This window comes from Condylura cristata, unplaced genomic scaffold (assembly GCF_000260355.1).
Source record: "Condylura cristata isolate star-nosed mole 26May11 unplaced genomic scaffold, ConCri1.0 scaffold00017, whole genome shotgun sequence".
Taxonomy (NCBI): domain Eukaryota; kingdom Metazoa; phylum Chordata; class Mammalia; order Eulipotyphla; family Talpidae; genus Condylura; species Condylura cristata.
Window position 1 is genome coordinate 42,239,242 of NW_004567118.1, and position 17,988 is coordinate 42,257,229.

At 40.0% G+C, this 17,988-nt stretch overlaps 1 protein-coding gene across 1 annotated transcript in view; it reads left to right on the plus strand.

Annotated features, from left to right (window-relative positions):
- The first annotated feature begins 1,246 nt into the window (after positions 1-1,246).
- HSD17B3 (hydroxysteroid (17-beta) dehydrogenase 3) overlaps positions 1,247-17,988 on the plus strand; it is a 39,857-nt gene continuing 23,115 nt past the window's right edge. Inside the window, exons 1-2 of the mRNA XM_004685177.1 lie at positions 1,247-1,400; positions 9,164-9,210. Coding sequence (XP_004685234.1) covers positions 1,247-1,400; positions 9,164-9,210 — 201 coding nt within the window. The remainder of the gene's footprint in view (positions 1,401-9,163; positions 9,211-17,988) is intronic.

Here is a 17,988-nt window from a genome sequence, read left to right on the forward strand (position 1 = left end):
CTGATAGAGAAATCTACAAGAAGACAGGTTTTACCTTTTGAAATTAATACTGGAAACTAGTTTTAGACATATTCAGTTTGAGATACCTATTTAAATGGAAGTGTTAAATAGAGAATTGGTTGGGCAAGTCTTCCTGATGAGCCTGATGACCATTAAAGTTATACATTTGGAGTTCCTCAGCATGCAGAGTTCTCAAAGTCAAGAGGTTGTTTTGTTACCAATTGAGTGACTGGGTTTTAGAGAAAAAAGCTAAGGACTGAATTCTGGGATGCATTTCTTGGATGACAGCTGTGTTCTCCTAAGTCCCTCTTTTTTGGTGCCACGCTCACCCCATCTGCCCACCTGAAAGGTCATCTTTCATCATCCAGTGTGACCTTCTAACATCATTCAGATGATAAAGCTCATTGTCTAAGCCTCCTCAGTAGCTTCCTGTTGCTCATATAGTGAGGTCCAAACTTCTCACCAAGAACTTCTGGTTCATTCCCATCCTGATTTTATTTTTCTCCTCTTGTTCTCTGCAAACTATTTCTTCTGTGGAGTAGTGCTATTTATTTCTCAAATACATGGGTCTCTCTTATTTCAGAGCATTTCTGCTATCTCTTCAATCTGCCTGGAAGAGTCACCTCATTGGTGCAAGGCTGATTCCTCCCTTTTATTAAAATTTCAGCTCACAGAATTTCCTTCTAAATATCTTCTCTAAAGAAATTCCTCCTTCTCTAACACTCATCAATAGCACTTTCCATAACACATATGGCATTACCTTAGTTATTTGCATATTGTTGTCTTTTCTACTGGAATCCCAGCTCCCACATGGCAAAGACCCCACCTTATTTACTTTTGTCTACTGCAATGTCTTCAACACCATATATCACTGGACTGTTAGTAAATATTTGTTGAATAAATGAATGATGACATATAAGACTACATTATTTTTAGCTTCCACATTCAAGGAGAGAAACCTATACTGCCATTTTGACTTGATCCAGGATTTATGGTTTTTGACCTACACTTTTTACTTCTTCACCAACTCCCTTGCAGTTACAAAAGCCCAACAGTGTTGCAAAGATATTACAAAGAACATCTTCTTCCAAAGCCTATAAATCAGAAGATTGTATAAAGAGGTTACTCTAATCAAAATGTCCCACAGTGGAATGTAGCCAGTGACTCCAGGGAGTGAAGGACATGCCCTCGGAAGTCAATAGAAGGGTCAGACCAGTTTTGAGACAGCATTTGCTAAGGTTCAGTCATGGGGCAGGTTCTGGAACTGTTCTTCATTTTGGTAGGGCTGTTGGTATGTCTAGTCTACCTGATGAAATGTGTGAGATTCTCCAAATGTATTTTTTTGCACTTCTGGGGAGTTCTGCCAAGGTATTTCTTGAAGTCAATGGGACAGTGGGCAGGTAAGAAAGTTTTCCATTTCTTCTGTTTTGTTGTATCTGCTTCTTATTATTTATGTCTCAAGGATATATCACATCTTTTCCTTTTGAAAGCAAAGATGTAATTCCCTTGGGTGATGTAATTTGGGAGAGGGTGGTGGAATGAGTGAAATTAAAATGTTCTAAAAAGACAAAATGTTGGGCTTGAGGAGAAAAACTAGGGAGGATGTTAGTCAAGTCTCCCTTATGTGCCTGCCCCCTCATCCTTGCTAGCTGGGTTTGACATAAGTAGTAAAGAATTCATAAATTTCTGTATCCTGTTTTGCATATTTTTAAAATATGCAAATAAAATTTTAAATAGAATGGCTTCCTCCATTCTATTAAAGGATATTTCAAAAGTCTGAAATCCAAGTAATTGCATTTTATTTATGTATCTTTACATCTCTGCCAAGTTTAATTTCTTCTCTCAGGTGTAATCCCTATAAAATGACCACCACTAAGATACCTGTGAATTGTCACCACAGTCTCTGTGCTCTCCACTCCCCTCCTACTCCCTTGCTGAATGTCTCTGATTTTTAGTTTGCCTGCTAGCTTTGTCTTCTTTTCTTAACCTCTCACCCTCCTTCCCCATTAAAGGAGATTTCTCTGAGCCCTATCATGAGTTTGTGAAGGCATTACCAAATCAAGACATCTAAGGCCCTCAGGGAACCATGTTTTAAAAATATTTAGATAAAGAATCTGGGCTGGTTTGTATACCATGTTGATTAAATGCTACCTTCTAATGGGACTTATTTCCTGTGTTTTAGCTCCATTGCTGGGTTTAAAGTGAAGGCATAAGGCTATAGTTTTAGTATCTCCTTATAAAGTGCTAAAGGTAGAATTCCAAGCTGGGACCATGAAATGCAATGACTTTAGAAAGTTTAAGTCATATAAGAAATATCATGCATGACTATCAGGAGGTAGTGTGAACTTTCCAGGGCTGCCAGGTAAAATACAGGACACTCACTTAAATTTGAGTTTCGGGTAGATGAAAGGATTTTTTTTTTAGTATATGTCGTTACAAATATTGCATGGGACATATTTACACTAAAAATTATCATTGTGTATCTGAAAGTCAAATTTAACTGTGCATTCTGTATCTTTGTATACTAAAGCTGGAAAATTTACAGCTTTAAGAATGGAGATGAAAAAGTTGCCATATGAAAATTGTTAGAATGAGAAAAAGATTTTTGAGCCATTGCTTGTTGCATTGGTTGTGTGTGTGTGTGTGTTCTTGTATACTTGTGCATGTGGGTGTCTGCACACTCCCTTGTTCTAGGAGTAGTATGCTGTCCCCAGTGAACTTGAGCTTGAGTGTTCTGGTCTCAATATGCTGCTGCTCCACACAGACACAGATGAGGTGGCTTAGAACTCTTTCATTTTAGAGAGTGTTTTCCATGGTTCCATCAACCTCCTCACTCCCAACAGCTGTTGTAACTTCTGGAATAAAGCTGTCAGGCAATGTGGAGACAGGGATTCAAGATTTAATTCGGGCTTCCAAATACTGGCCAGCCGGGACCATCACTCTCTAGAGAGTGAGGCCCCGAACAGTTACAGAAACCAGTTTTTATACACTTTAGGCAAGGAACCGAAACTTAGTTGTTACAGAGATAACATTCTTACAGTGGGCCCTAGGATGTTTGTCAAGTCTTAATGACCCATATGACCCACATCCTGGTCCTGTTGAAGTTGGTAATCAGTTTTACACATTTTTTACATTTTACAGCAAAGTTATTTGGAGAATTTCCTATTGTAGTAAGCAGCAAGCAGAATACAGAAGCAAAATAGCGTTAGCTTGGTTCAATACAGGTCCAACATTCTCCCCTTTTTCTTGTTGCTTTCTGAATTCTTTCAGAGACTCTCTTCCTCAGTACTTAAGGGAACATAACATTAAGATTTTAACCTGACCAACTTGATGCCGCACATATTGGAGAAAGCGAGGCAAGGCCCAATGGTCGGGGCCAGAAAGAGCATAGTATGGGGTCCTGCCAAGACAGAGAGCAAGGAAGTTAGCTAGGGGGACCAGGAAAACAATCCCTGAAGTCAGTTTTCATTTGATCATTGAAACTGGTCATAATCCTTCAGATTTTTGTGTACTAGGCTTATTGTGTCTCTGATAAGTCCAGAGTTGTTGGCACAGAAGCAACATGCCTCGCCCAGGGCTACAAATAACCTGGCTTGCTTCGGAAAAAGTAAATCTAGGCCCCGACGGTTTGGGAGTACTGGTTCCACCAGGGAGTCAACCTGGCATTCTAACTGAGTGATGATGGTGGATTCCAAGTGGGACAAGTCCCGCTGGACCAACTCACTCAGGCTTGGTTAAAATTTCCAGCAATTAGGGCACACAGATCCCAATCAAAACAGGGGGCTATTGCTGTAGAGTGTTTAGCCACCACCCTCTCTGTCTCCCACACATAAGGATAAGGATGTGTGCGTCTCCCACACATCTAATCGGACTACAAGCATTTGTGGACTGAGACACAACATGATTATTGTAATGAAAGTCTTGGCTTTAGTGGATCCGTGGGGTGTGATCATGTCCTCCATTGTCCTTTGTTCCTGCTGGCACTGTCTTTCTTTAGGTGAGAGTAGTAAATCCAAGACTTTACTCTGTCTACCTCTACAGCCATGGGTATGGTCAAAATCACCAAATGCAGGCCCTTCCACCATGGTTCCAGTGTTCGGGAGTCATGTCTGCGGATCCAGACCATGTCATCCACATGTTTCAACCAATCCAGGGTCAGAAGCAAGCACAATTTCTTCACATGTCTCTCTGCTCCATGTGGCTCCCTCAGGTCATCTTCTGGTTCTCCATCCTGCTTCCTTCTTCTCCAGACTCCTCTCCAGATTCCTCTCTTCCCTACTCAGCTCTACCCTCCTCCTGGATGGGGCAGGGAATCTGGAACTTACCCTTTTCCTGGGGACCACCCTGTTATAATCCCCCCTTTTGATTTTTAATACCACCATACCTATGGTGGCACAGATTTTAGGGTGAAATCTCAAGAGACAGTCTTATTAAGGTTTTTTTTTAGTGTATGCAAAAAAGGGGGCAATCAGTTACCAGCATTGTCCATGAATGTACAATATGACAGTCATAACTGGAAAATAGTCCATTAGTACCTGTGAAAAACAAACTTCTCATGTATATCAAAATCACAGGACCAAACAAAAAAAATCTTTAAAAACTGGTTTAACCTCTCTCTTTTTTTTTGAACCAAGTTCTCTCAACCTTGATTCCAACTTGTCCAGCAATGCACAAGCTATTTACAAACTCAAGCTACCTTTCAACCATTTTTCTATTTTTGCATAAAATCAAACAGCAGTTTTTTTTTTCATTGTTGTTGGCCTTCTTGGAGTTCTCCATATACGATCGGAGTGAACCATTGATGTCCAGTCCACATAGGCTTCAGGAAAATGTCAGTCTCAGCAGACTCCACCTGGAGTTTCCTCTTCTTGAGGTTACCAGGACTTTCTATATTTCTGGGTCGTCCAGGCCTGCCAACAGAGGCAAGCTTCCTCACCTTCTCTGGAGGTCTCGGGAACCCTACAGACAAAGCAGCAGGTTCTCCTCTTCTTGGTTCATTTCCATTTGAAGTTCCTCAAGAATGCCAAGCAAAGCCACTGAAACACATTTTCAATTTTTTAGTTTAAGGAGGCAAAATTTCCTGTTGAAGTTATGCAAAAATAGATTTCTGAGTAGTAAAAATTACTACAACAATTTTATACTGTGTTGGTATCAAATGGAGAGAAAAATGGAAACACAAGTAGCTCTACTGAAAAAAAATGCAACATTATTGCAGATTCTGGTTATTCAAAACAAGAAAACTGTCTTTGAGTTAAACAATGGAAAAAAATTTAACAGTGTTATTTCAAACAAAAGCTTAGTAAAAATCAGCCTGTTCAGTCTTTTGTAAAAATCTCTTTCACTGTCAAAATTTTAATCAATTGGAATCAGTTAAGGTCTTTTTTTCTGGAAACAAACTTTCCAAACTATTGAATATAATATTTTAAGACAACAATCAACTTTTACAATTTACATAACACATGATATCGAAAGGTTTTTATGCACTTTTCAGAAAATCAGTGTTAACATTTATGTTCATGCCATGTTTTACCTTTTTTTTCAAGTGACAACATTTCCTTTACAGTTTTTATTTTTAAACTAGGTAAACCAAAAAGACCAAATTGATCTAACTGCCTTTCCCAGGAGGGAAGGGAGAAAATTTTTGTGGAGTATCTCAGGAGTTCTACTGAGGTTCCACAAAATTTCCACTGATGACCCAAATGACAGACTTCCAAATTATACTTCAAAGCCTAAGGCTTTGGAAATAGGAAGAAAAAGTTTTATTAACTGCAAATGGCTTTTACTAATTATCCTTGAGAGGAAGATATATATATCTTTTTTTCTGAGTGACTTGTCATTGCAGTAGATGACCTCTGTGAGTAACAGAAAAACAAACTTAAATAATTAAAAAGAATGATCAAGACTTACGAATACATCTAATTGTTGACAAGACTTAGTAATGTTAAAAGTATCAGATTTTTTGTTAGCAAGACTATACTACTGATATACATAGACATACACTACTGATATTAAGTAGCAAGTAATTTAAGCACATGAAAATTTTTAATACTTGTAGACCTTTATCACTTGGGTCTTTGTATTGTTATAGAACTTCAGCTTTTACAATATAGAGCAGAGTAGACCTGAAAGTTAATTTTCCTCACACTAAGGAGCAAAACGTAGATGTGAGTGAAGTTTCCTCACAGTAAGGAGTAAAACAAAACAAAACAAAACATAGACATGAGTTAAGTTTCCTTATAATAAGGAAACAATTAAGCAATTTTAGAAATTTTTTTGAGGACAAAATAAAAGTTTCTATTAAAGAGATAAGCAGATTTGCTTTCCTGGAAGAGTACTTGGTTAAGTGATGTCTAGGTGTGGACGCTGAAAAGAAAACCAGGTTAATTATTATTTTTTTTGGTAAATACCATGAATCTTTTAAAAACACATTTAAACACAAAGATTAATACATATGACATTAGAACTTTAATGCATGCATGCTTTTTGAATTGTTAGATTTTGAGCTAGTTTGTTTACCAAATCTTAGATTGTGATCTTTAAACTTGTTTTGTCAGAATTTATATAGGCGTTAGCTTATAATTGACCCTCCAGAGGTAAAACAAGATCTCTTGACTTGTATTAAAATTTTGGCCATATATACCAATTGTAAAAGGTAGTTATTTTACCAATATCTGTGAAGATGCTGAGACATCTGTTATCGTCTTCATTTTAGTTATTTAGCAACTTTTTAAATGACATGCACATTTACAACTTGATTTTTAAATAACTTAAGTTTTATTTTGTTACACCTGATGTTTTGATACACGTTGATACACCTCAGGGAGTTTTCCAAAAAACAATTTTTTTTTTTACATAGAATAAGTATCCAATTTTAACCATCACAGAAAAACTTTAGACCCTAAACAATTTTAAAGGCAACGATAAGCAGAGAAAACCTAAGAGTGTTTTAAATTTTTGTTTTTCCAAACCAAGCAAGGAAACAGTTTCCCTGAAACAAAAGAACATTTAACTTACAGACCTTGAGGACCAAGAGAGGCAATAGAATAAGATCTTGTCTGTTAACGAATGTAGCACCCTATATAACAGGCCTTGTCTGTTAGTAAGGCCAAAGTAATTTGATAGCCTTATCTTAAACAGACCTTAAAAGTGGAAGACACAGCAAGATTCAAGGTTTTTTTTTTTTTTTTACTATGGAATAGACCAGGAAACTATATCAAGATGCAGGAAAAAAAAAAAAAAAAAAAAAAAAACCAGTTTCCCTGGCTGGGTTGCGGACATACCAATGATCTCAGCACTGGAGCAAAGGTCCAGGCAGCTGCTAGCTGAAGATAATGGGGTAATGGGGAGCCCCATACCTGTCAGCCAGGGTGGTTATGACTTTCGTGTTAATATGCAAGGACATCAGCTAGACTTACATAGCAAGAACATTTTGAGTTAATCCTCGAGTTAAAGGCTTGGGTCTACTTAAGGAGAGGAAATCTGGTCACAATAGCAAGGGAAGGAGAATATTTGCTCAGAGAGGGGGAGCTCTGCTCGGTAAGAAAAGGCTGTATGGGTTGCTGTCTGTTTGCAGTTGATTATGATGACAATGGTAACAGTGAAAGATGTGGTCCTGATTAGGGAAGAGCATTGATAAGCGGTTGTAGAAAGCAGGTCCAGGTCTCAGTTTTAATCCTAAAAGCTGGAGAGCCACGGGGTGGGACACGTGGATTTCTTAGTATGAGTTCCTGCGTTGCTGTACCCTTTGTCTTCTGGCTGGCAGGACTTAGAAGCTAACCTGGGGTGTAAACCAACTTATCCTGTCACGGGAGTCTTCTAGAAAGTGGCAGCTGACTCTAGTGGCCTCTTACATGGCTAACCAGTGCCCATTATTTTTGTGGCAAGAATGAGACCTGGTTTGAGAATAGAACTCAGGAGCCAGCTTTCTTCCTAAGGTAGAATGGGAATGGCAGGCCTAGTGAGAGAGATCAGCAAGGTAGTGCAGCAAAGAGAATGGCTTGAGGCATTCACCCAGTCGGGCCTAAGGCAACTGCAAGGCCATTTCTGCATGTTTTAGGGTTCACCAAAGAGCAGCCTTGGCCAGAACCCTGAACAGCCAGGTAGTCGCCAAACACCAATCCCTCTCAGAGAAAGAGCATAAGAAAGAGAAACTGGAGAAATCTTACCAAGGCCACAAAGATACTATGTTGGTGGACACCAGGTGATGGCTTCCCTTATAATTCCTTCCTCTATCAGTTAGGATCACACACAAAAATGAAATAAAAATGACCAGACAGACAACATGGAGGCAAAGAGAATTCTCAAATAGAGCCAGTAGGTTCCCACAACCGGCATGGATATTTTTGGGTTGACCCACCAGAACCTGAAAACCTTTCCTAGGGCATGCCTGGTGTCCTGGGGTCCTGCCCATCTCAGGATCTCCCCATCGCGTCCGACTGATCCAAACAAGACACAGACCCAGGCACCACCTGAACCAGCAGCTTGCCCTCTTACCTCCGCCTGCCTGCTGCATTCTGCTGCGGACCCCAAAGGGGAAGAGGGGCCAACCCTGTTTCAGGCTGAGCTCCAACCTTCCCGACCAACACACCAAATGTTGTCACTGCTGGAATAAAGCTGTCTGGCAATGTGGAGACAGGGATTCAAGATTTAATTCGGGCTTCCAAATACTGGCCAGCCGGGACCATCACTCTCTAGAGAGTGAGGCCTCAAGCAGTTACAGAAACCAGTTTTATACACTTCAGGCAAGGAACCAAAACTTAGTTGTTACAGAGATAACATTCTTACAGTGGGCCCTAGGATGTTTGTCAAGTCTTAATGACCCATATGACCCACATCCTGGTCCTGTTGAAATTGGTAATCAGTTTTACAAGTTTTTTACATTTTACAGTAAAAGTTATTTGGAGAATTTCCTATTGTAGTAAGCAGCAAGCAGAATACAGAAGCAAAAATAGCGTTAGCTTGGTTCAATACAGGTCCAACAAAGCTTTATTTTGAACATTTAATGAAGGCAGTAGAGAGCTGGAAACTTCAGAGTTGGAATGGATTTGAGGGACACTGCCTTGGAACACTGTGTATAGAGTGTAGGCCTGCAAGAAAATGTGACCAGTGAGATAGAAGACTAGAAATCCATTCTCTCCTTTAAAACTACTTTTGCATTTTGCAGTGATCACTGGAGCAGGAGATGGGATTGGAAAAGCATATTCATTTGAGGTAAGTTGCATTTGTAGACTGTCTCCTCCCTGGGTATTGAATACCTAGGCCATGTGACTCCTGTCTTAAACACCAGTTTGATGATTATGAAAGCAATATGCATTTTCTTATGAAAGACAGTATTTTTTATTACAGAGGAAATTTAAAAACAATATCATCATCCCTGGATACCGTTATCTTTGAGTTTTCCCTTCCAGACTTGTTTTTCTGATAATAGAATTTATCACAAATTCCACATTTTCATCAATGAATTATTGTTTCTTGGAATTCCAATATGTTTTATTTCTTCCTCATGCCTATAATACTAAATTCTAGGACCATATATAATACACTATAAGAAATAGAAAGAATACTAGAAATGATAAGAGGATGGCTGTTTAAAAAATCACACAATGCCTATGGTGATGGCTCATGGGTGATTTTGTGACGGAAAGCCCACGGGGATTACAACTGAGATGGAAAAAAGGCACAAAGTGATGTAAAAATAAACTATCACATATAAAAAAAGTCACAGTGCCTTAAAATATAATGAAAAGAAGCTTATTCATAATAGAAAAATAAATAATCCTAGAGACAAGCAATATAAAATGTGTAGGTTCATTTCTAAAGAAAGCAGTAAAATCCAATTGAGAAATATAAGACTTAACCTGAGTAAGAGAAAAATACCATATTCTTGAAGAGAAATATTAAACTTCAATTCTGAACTACTCAAATTTATCTCAAACCCACTGTTATTTTTAAAGTGTTATATTTGGTGTTGAACATTTTCTCATATCAAACAATCATTTATTTTTTTAAATTATTACAAAAGTTTATTTTTACATCATTTTGCACATTTTTTTTTTCCATCTCGATTATAATCCCCGCGGGTTTCCCAACACACCAAATCACCCGTGTGCCACCCGTGCATTTCCCTCCCTTCCGTTTTTGATCCCATTCCCCATTCCACCCCCACAAAATGTCTCTGGTATATGCTTCATTATTTTTGTTATTTTCTCGCCTGGTCCATTATACTCCTGCTATGAGTGAAACCACCCGGTATTTTTCTTTCTCTTTCTGGCTTATCTTACTAAGCATGATCTTTTCCAGCTCCATCCAAGTTGCTGCAAAAGACATGTGTTTCTCTTTTTTGGTTGCTGAGTAATATTCCATTGTATATATGTACCACATCTTTTTTATCCAGTCATCTACTTTTGGGCATTTGGGCTGCTTCCATGTTTTTCCAGTTGTAAATAAAGCAGCAATGAAGATGGGGGTACAGGTATCTTTTTCAATCAGTGTTTTTGTGTCTTTTGGGTAGATACCTAGGAGTGGGATTGCTGGGTCGTAGGGAAGCTCCATGTTTAGCAGTTTGAGGAAGCTCCAAACAGTTTTCCATAGTGGTTGTACTAGTTTGCATTCCCACCAGCAGTGCAGGAGAGTTCCTTTTTCTCCACATCCTCGCCAACATTTGTTGTTGCTAGTTGTCAAACAATCATTTTTAACTGACATAATATTCCATCAAATGGATGGTTGATAATTTAACTATTTTCTTGTTGAACAGTTTAGTCTTTAGTTTTTTTTCTACATTTTATATAATTGAGAAATTTTTATGTATAAATACATAAACTTTGCTGATATCTGATTATTTGGGGGATTACTTTCCTCAAAGTGGACTTGCTAGGTTGGAGATTATGTTTCTTTGAAGTTAAAATAATTTTCATCTATTTCTTGAATGCGTCACATTATCAAAAATTCTCAGAATTGTTGAAGAATTATGAAACCACATTCAGCAGCTGTATTTTCTTGTTCCCAAAAGTCTTTATCCTCATGGTTGACAAGATGGACACCTGGACACTGACCATCTTGCATGAGGTAGACAGTGTGAAGTCCTTGATAGAGGCAATTGATGGGGATCTCCAGGATATTAATACATTTAATCCATACTGATATAAAAAAAAACCCTACTTCTGGATTTTGGGTTTGTACCCCACCCTCCATTTCTTTCTTTCTTTTTAAAGATTTGTTTATTTATTCATGCAGAACTGGGGTACAGGCCAGAGGTGCAGGGGGGGACAAAGTGGGGAGCAGAACAGGCAGATTAACGAAGTACACTGCTGAGGGGAGCAGTGGGCGGGTCAGGAGAGCGCTGCTGCCCAACTGAATCACCTCCGAGACCACGGATTGAACTGGCACTGAAGCGGCTGCAGCTTGCTTGCTGTCCTGTGTCCTAACTCACCAGGGAGGGTCCCCACCCTCCATCTTCTGATGATAATTTCTTTGATACTGATCTGCTGCTTCGACTTCATTTTTTGGAGCTGGAGATTTTCTTTGTTTTTATTTTAATGTGTATATAGCAACCTCAGGAAATGAACAGTAATGCCATTAGGCTGAGTGTTGAGGTTGTGAAGAAGAGTCAGCACTACTCTTTAAGCTATATCTCTCATGCTCCAAAAACTAGATGGGAAGCTTTTCTAGCTATTTGCTTTAAAATGATGCCATCTTTTCTGTAACTGTTTCTCCCTGAAACTAAGTTTCAGGGAAGACCTAATATTTCATCCAAAGGCTTCATAGCCTCATTTCTTTGGATTATTAAACAACTCAGATGCTTTATGATTTTCAAGGCAGGTCCTTTAAAAAGATTATAAACTATCAGGAAACTCATATAGAAGGTCTTCTTTACTATTTTGAAAGGTAGTAATCTAGGGGTTAGGCACTGTGGGTTTCAGACCTCATTCTGACACTAATTGTCCAGAGATTTGAGACAAAGTATGTATCCACTTAGGGCTTCAGGGTCGCAGCACACACACACACACACACACACACACACACACACACACACACACACAAAAGTGTCTTCGAGTTAAAAATTCTTTCTGCTCTAGAATAATTCTTGCTTTGTTCTTTTACTTGTAGAATCTTTTCCTTTTTTTTTTTTCAAAGTTTGCAATCAACAGTTCTATGGGCTTCCGACAGCTCCCAAATTTTGTCCCCTTGAAAGGTCTGTTCTTTCCTCACCAACTACTCCTCTCATGAAACAGTTCAGCCTGGGATGCTGTAGACTATAATGGTTAAGAGTCAGATCTGGGGACTGATCAGATATCTGTGTGTTCAAGATCTGCCTTGATGCTCACTCAAGAATTCCTACATCAATAAACTTAAGGTAATGGTAGTCCCTTGGGATTATAAGGGTGAAAGTGGAGGAGGTGGGCAAAATGCTTTGCAGAGAGCAGGAGCTTCATGTTTAGTCACCATTATTATGAGATGCTTAAAATATGTTTCCTTTACCTTTTTTTTTTTTTGAAAAAGGAAAATTGTATTGTGCTTGTCTATATTGTTATTCTTCCCATCGATCTTTCTGATATCCCAAGATTTTTTTTTTTTACTATTTCCTTTTTGTTTAGGGAAATGTGTTTATTCTTTCAGGGAAGGTCTGCTGGGACAAATTCTTACTGTTTTCCTTTGTCAGAGAATATCTGAATTTCTTCTTAATTCCTGAAGGATTTTCAGTTGACCATGGTTTCCTTCTAGTACTTGAAGTGATTGTCACTTCCAACCTTTTTGATATCTGATGAGAAGTCTGACATCATCATTCGAATAATTTTTCCCTTAGTGATAAAATATCATTTCCCCTCCCATGCTTTTAAGACTTTTTTCTTTATCTTTTGTTTTCAGAAGTTTACTTTTTTTGTGACGTTTCTTGGTGCGGTTTTCTCTAGATATACCTTGATTGGAGGACACTCAATTTCTTGGAATTGTAGGTTATTTATTATTTATTTTTTTTACATCACTTTCAACATTGCACAGTATTTGGTTTCTCTCCTCAGATATAGTCCCTGTAGGTCTCTTACCACCATATTACCCGTGATCTAACACCATAGTCCCTTGCATCTTTCTGGAAGTATATTTTATGTTGCATTTTAACCTAATTGGTATTTGTATGTTAGAGTGGTGAGAGAGGCTTTGTCTGCCATGAAAGGAATTCCAGTCATTCAGTACTGAAAGCAGGTGGGAAAAAACAGTGGCAAGGGATGGGCCTGGGGAGGAGGATGAGAGGGGGCTTGGCTTGCTCTTGTGAATCTCTGAAGCCACTCTTCTGATGGTCTTTCACGCCATTTTCTCTCCTTTAGCACCTGAATGCAAGCCTTTCTTTTATTCACTGCCACACAGAGGAAGCCCTGTCTGCCCTAAGTTCCCGCCACCTGTTATAGATTAGCAGCAACGAGCACCTTCCTTAACCCCAGCTCGAAGTTACAGTAGAAGGAAAACAGGGCCCATTCATCACAGCAGTGCCATTCTTCTTGAAGACGGTGCCCGGGAGTGAGTACTGGGAAAGGGAGTGATTTGGTGGCTTAACTCCCTGAAAAGGAGGCCACCAAACCCCTGTAAGGAGCCTGTCAGCTTGGACATTCTGGAAATAAGATTGAGTCCTGCTCAAGTGGACAAAAGGAACAATGCCGACCCAGTCTCCCGGGTATTCTCTGTGCCCCGCCCCCTCCTGGCCCAGACCACTTCACAGGGAACCTTTACAACGTTGATGGCTCTTGAGGGAATTGGCACATTTCAGGAGAGGCATCAGGCAGAGAGCATCTTTTGTACTGAAAATGCAAATTGTCTTCCATTTAATGGACAATCTCCCCTTCACCGGGCTGATGAAGTAAATTATGAAACAAAGGTGCTTAATTCTTTAGCCATCCTTTTGATGGATTCCAAGGCTCAAAAATGCAGAGGAAAGGTGGGGGGCAGGGATTTCCATGGAGCAAAAGCTAGAGAAGACTCAGTTATTTTTGGGCAGCGTTCAGCTTTGAAATGGGATGGTTCTCTGTGTTTTATTCTCTATCTTTTTATTTTTCTATTGGTTAAACATTTCAAATACACTTTACTTTAGAACAGTTTTATCTTCCCAGCAAAACTGAGTGGTAGGCACACACACGCCTACACAGACACAGACATAGCCTCCCTCACTATTGATATCTCCAATAGGACATTTGTTCCTATCGATGAACCAACACTGACATCACCCCGAGTCTATCATTTACCTTGGGGTTCTGTCTTGTTTTTTCATGATGATTGTTTTTCAGAGGAAAGCGAGAAAGACCCAGCTGAACTTGTGTTTCCTAGACAAATTGCTTCCCACCTCTGGCTCAGTCTGTCTGGGCAGCACTTGAACGTGGGTCAAAATTGCCTTGAAAATCTGAGAGATTTTCTGTGACTTATTTTTCCTTCAAATGTTAGTTCTGTTCTTGTGAAACTTTCAGTGAATTAGCATTCTTGTATGCTGTGCATGTCAGTAACCTTGGAAAGCAGCTGCTTAACGGGAAGAGCAGGTGTGGGGCATTGCCACTACTAAGTGTTCTCTCTGGATAGTGATTGATTTTCTTTTTATAATGTGAAATCTCACTGGCAGGGTGGGGCTCTGTAGGTGCTTCTGGACTGAAGATCCCCTGTTGGAGTGAATGCCATTTATTTTAAAGCACATTAGCAGGCAGGAGATCTTCTATCTGTGCATCAATTAGGTTTTCTTTAAGTAACTTTTTGAGATGTAATTTACATGCTGTAAAATTCTCTTGTTTTAAGTGTACAGCTGAATGATTTTTAGTAAATTAGCCAGATTATTCACCATCCTCACTGAAGTCATTTTCGGTATGCTGGGTCCTTGGGTTCACTCCAGGAAAGGTTTCACCAGAGTTCCCCTTTCAGTGGCACTTGGTGAGTTCTCCAGGTGAGTTTCTCCATGAGACAGACTCAGTTGTATTTAGAGAGCAGGCTTATTAGGGAGAAGAACAGAGGAGTAAAGGACTTTGGCACAGACATAAGCAGGCAGGAAGAGCTTCCCCCAAAGGGACAGGCTTGCTGAGAGAGGCCTGCATGATTGCAGTCAGGTGGCCTTAGGGGAGTGGCCTCCACTGAGGGAGGTTAGTGTACATGGTACGGCTCACGAGCAGGCAGGAGGCTGCTGCCCTGCAGAGGGAGAGAGTGGGTAGAATGAGGCACCTGCATAGTGACAGGTGGGCAGACGACTGCTGCCCCCAGCCAGTGCAGAGACTGCACTAATATCATCCTTTTCTCTATGGGAGGGGTTCACTCCTTTGTGGGGTGGCCTGTTTGCTGCTAATTTTGGAGACTGGGCCCAGTCTCTGTATCTTTACCCTGAGGTCTGTGCTTCCCGCATTCCATACAGCAGTCTGATACAGGAATCTGATACTTGCTTGGGCCTTATGCTTTCTGATAAGGCGCCGAGGGCTTTGAGTTCTCTGACTGGGTGAATGTTCATGTTAGTGCCTTCTGCCCCGACCTCACATAACATGCAGCCCTTTGTGACTGGCTTCTCCCACACAGCTGGATATTTTGAGCTTCATCTTTATAGCATGTGTTAGCAACTCTTTCATTGTTGTAGAAGAATACTATACCATTGTGCAGATATAACACTTTTTTTGTAATTTTCTTACTAGCTGACAAATATTTGGGTTGTTCCATTTTTTTTTTTTAGTACAGCAGATAATGCTGCAGTGAACATTTATAGCAGGTGTTTGTGTGGATGGATGTATGTTTTCCCTATGTGACTGAAATGGCTAGGTGATATGCTAATTTTATGCTTAGGCTCAGCTAGTTTTAGCTTGCACTTGCTGTGGCTAATCAACAGCTGAAGTTAATGGCTAGAGGTGGTGGGTGTTGGGTTTCTTCTACTTACTTTCCCAAACCTAAACTCTGCCTTTCTCCACTCTCTTCAGTAAGGTAGGAAGCTGTCTGGCACCAAGAGCCTTAAGTGGCCTCTGGTTTCAGCTGGGTTTGGCCAGCTGGGGACCCTGGCAATAAGAAGAGAGAGAGGAGAGTGAGATCATGCTATTACCTGCTCTCTCTGTGGGTCACAGTGGGACGGTGGTGTCCCTCTGCTGAAGGCTGAATCTCTGTGGGTGGTCCTCTCGACACTGCTCACTTCCTCTGTGTCTGTAACTGTTCATTTTGAACCCTTCCAGACTCAAGGAGGTAATAACTCTGGTAATCTGTCTATTGTGGCTTCTCTACCTTCTACCCACACTTCGCAAATTTTCATTTAATTGAAGTCTCTCCTCAGATTACCTCATTTGAGTGAACTATTTTTTTCCAGGACCCTGGCTACATCTAGTTTTTAGTTAATTTTTAACGATGCTAAATTGGAGTTCATCATTATGCCTAAACTAAGTGATCTTTTACTAGAGGTTTTACCCCTTAGCTTCACAGATGTTATACATGATTTTCTGAGGAGATCTGTTCAAGATACGTGGAGTGTTTAGAAATATTGTACAGGCTCTTCTGCTTTTAGATGAACAAAGATATAATAAGTGTGAGAACAAAACAATATCTTTAGTCTGGAACTGACTTGGCCCCTCCACTTAGTGGAGGATGCCTGCCTGCCCCAACTCACCCTGCCCCCCAATATAATCACAGCCTCCAAAGAGGAGCCTCTGGCGAGAACTACTCAGAGTGTCCATGGACAGAGAGCTGGGACTCCCTGAGCTTACAAAGGTGGTTGACAATTTGGATGCTGATTTAATAAAGAAATGTTTCTGTTGGTAATGTTCATGACTGGGTCTGAGCTTTGCTCTTATTTTGTAACACTCAAAAAACACTGCTGGCTGGGTGGTGTTAAAGAATTGGAGCTCTCACCTACTCTAAATACCGGAGGCTCCAAGCAAAGCCTGATAATTGTGAACACCCAAACTGGTTTTCTCTGATTGTGGTTTCAATTTGCATTTCCCTGATGATTAATTATATTTATAAAAATATTTTCATTAACAAACAAAGTCACCAACTTTGCCCAGAAAATTCTCGTTAGAGATAAAAGTAATACAGGCACAAAATTAAAATATTCAAGTGGCATAGAAAAGCCTTACAATATTCCTCTCTGTAAAGTCACCAGTGTCCAGAATCTCTTAAGGTTTCTTCCAGCTAAGGAAATGTGGAAGTTGAAAGTATGGTGAAGATCGACTGTAGTAACAAAGACACCTACTGATAATCCAGAATATGGGTTCTCTCCTGGTTGGTGGGTAGCTTTGCCAAGGTCCTCACTCCTGTGTAGGCCTTTCCTCTCCTTTGCATGGTTTATACTGAGCTATCAGTGTGTCTTCAGCCTGTGGTCACCCCAGTGCTGGGAAGGCCAGGAGAGCCTCAGGGGGCACGGGGCACAGTTGTTAGTGGCCACTAGATGTGCTCATCAGCATTTACTGAATTTATGTTTAGATTTTTTTCCCCACTTAAGCACAAATGGGGTGCACACAACCATAAAACCTATTCTAAACCTTGCTTAATTCACTTGATAGTGCAGTATGGAGATGTTGACACAGAAGTGGCAAGATGGCTGGCATTCTTTTTTAATGTTCTAGGGCACTCCTCAGGGATGGACCATGTTCCTTTGATCATCCTTGTTGGGTGTCTCCATTTTGGGGTTTACATATAATATTTCTTTTTAAAGATTATTTATGCATACAGAATTGAGATACAGGCCAGAGTTGCAGATGCAGTGAGAGGATTCACCAGAGACAGAGTGGGGAGCAGGACAGGCAGATCAACAAAGTACATTACTGAGGGTTGCAGTGGGAGAGAGAGGAGAGATCTGCCGCACTATGTGGCAGGGATCGAACTAATGCTGAAGTGGCTTTAGCTTCTTAGTATTGTGCTTTAACTTTCTGTGCCACCAGGGAGGGCCAGGTATGTGCATTTAAATATTGGATCTTTTGCAAAGTTTTTCTCCATGTAACTGAACCAATTTTGACCTCTCCCCATATTACTATTATTTTTTAAGAATTATATTTTAAAAGA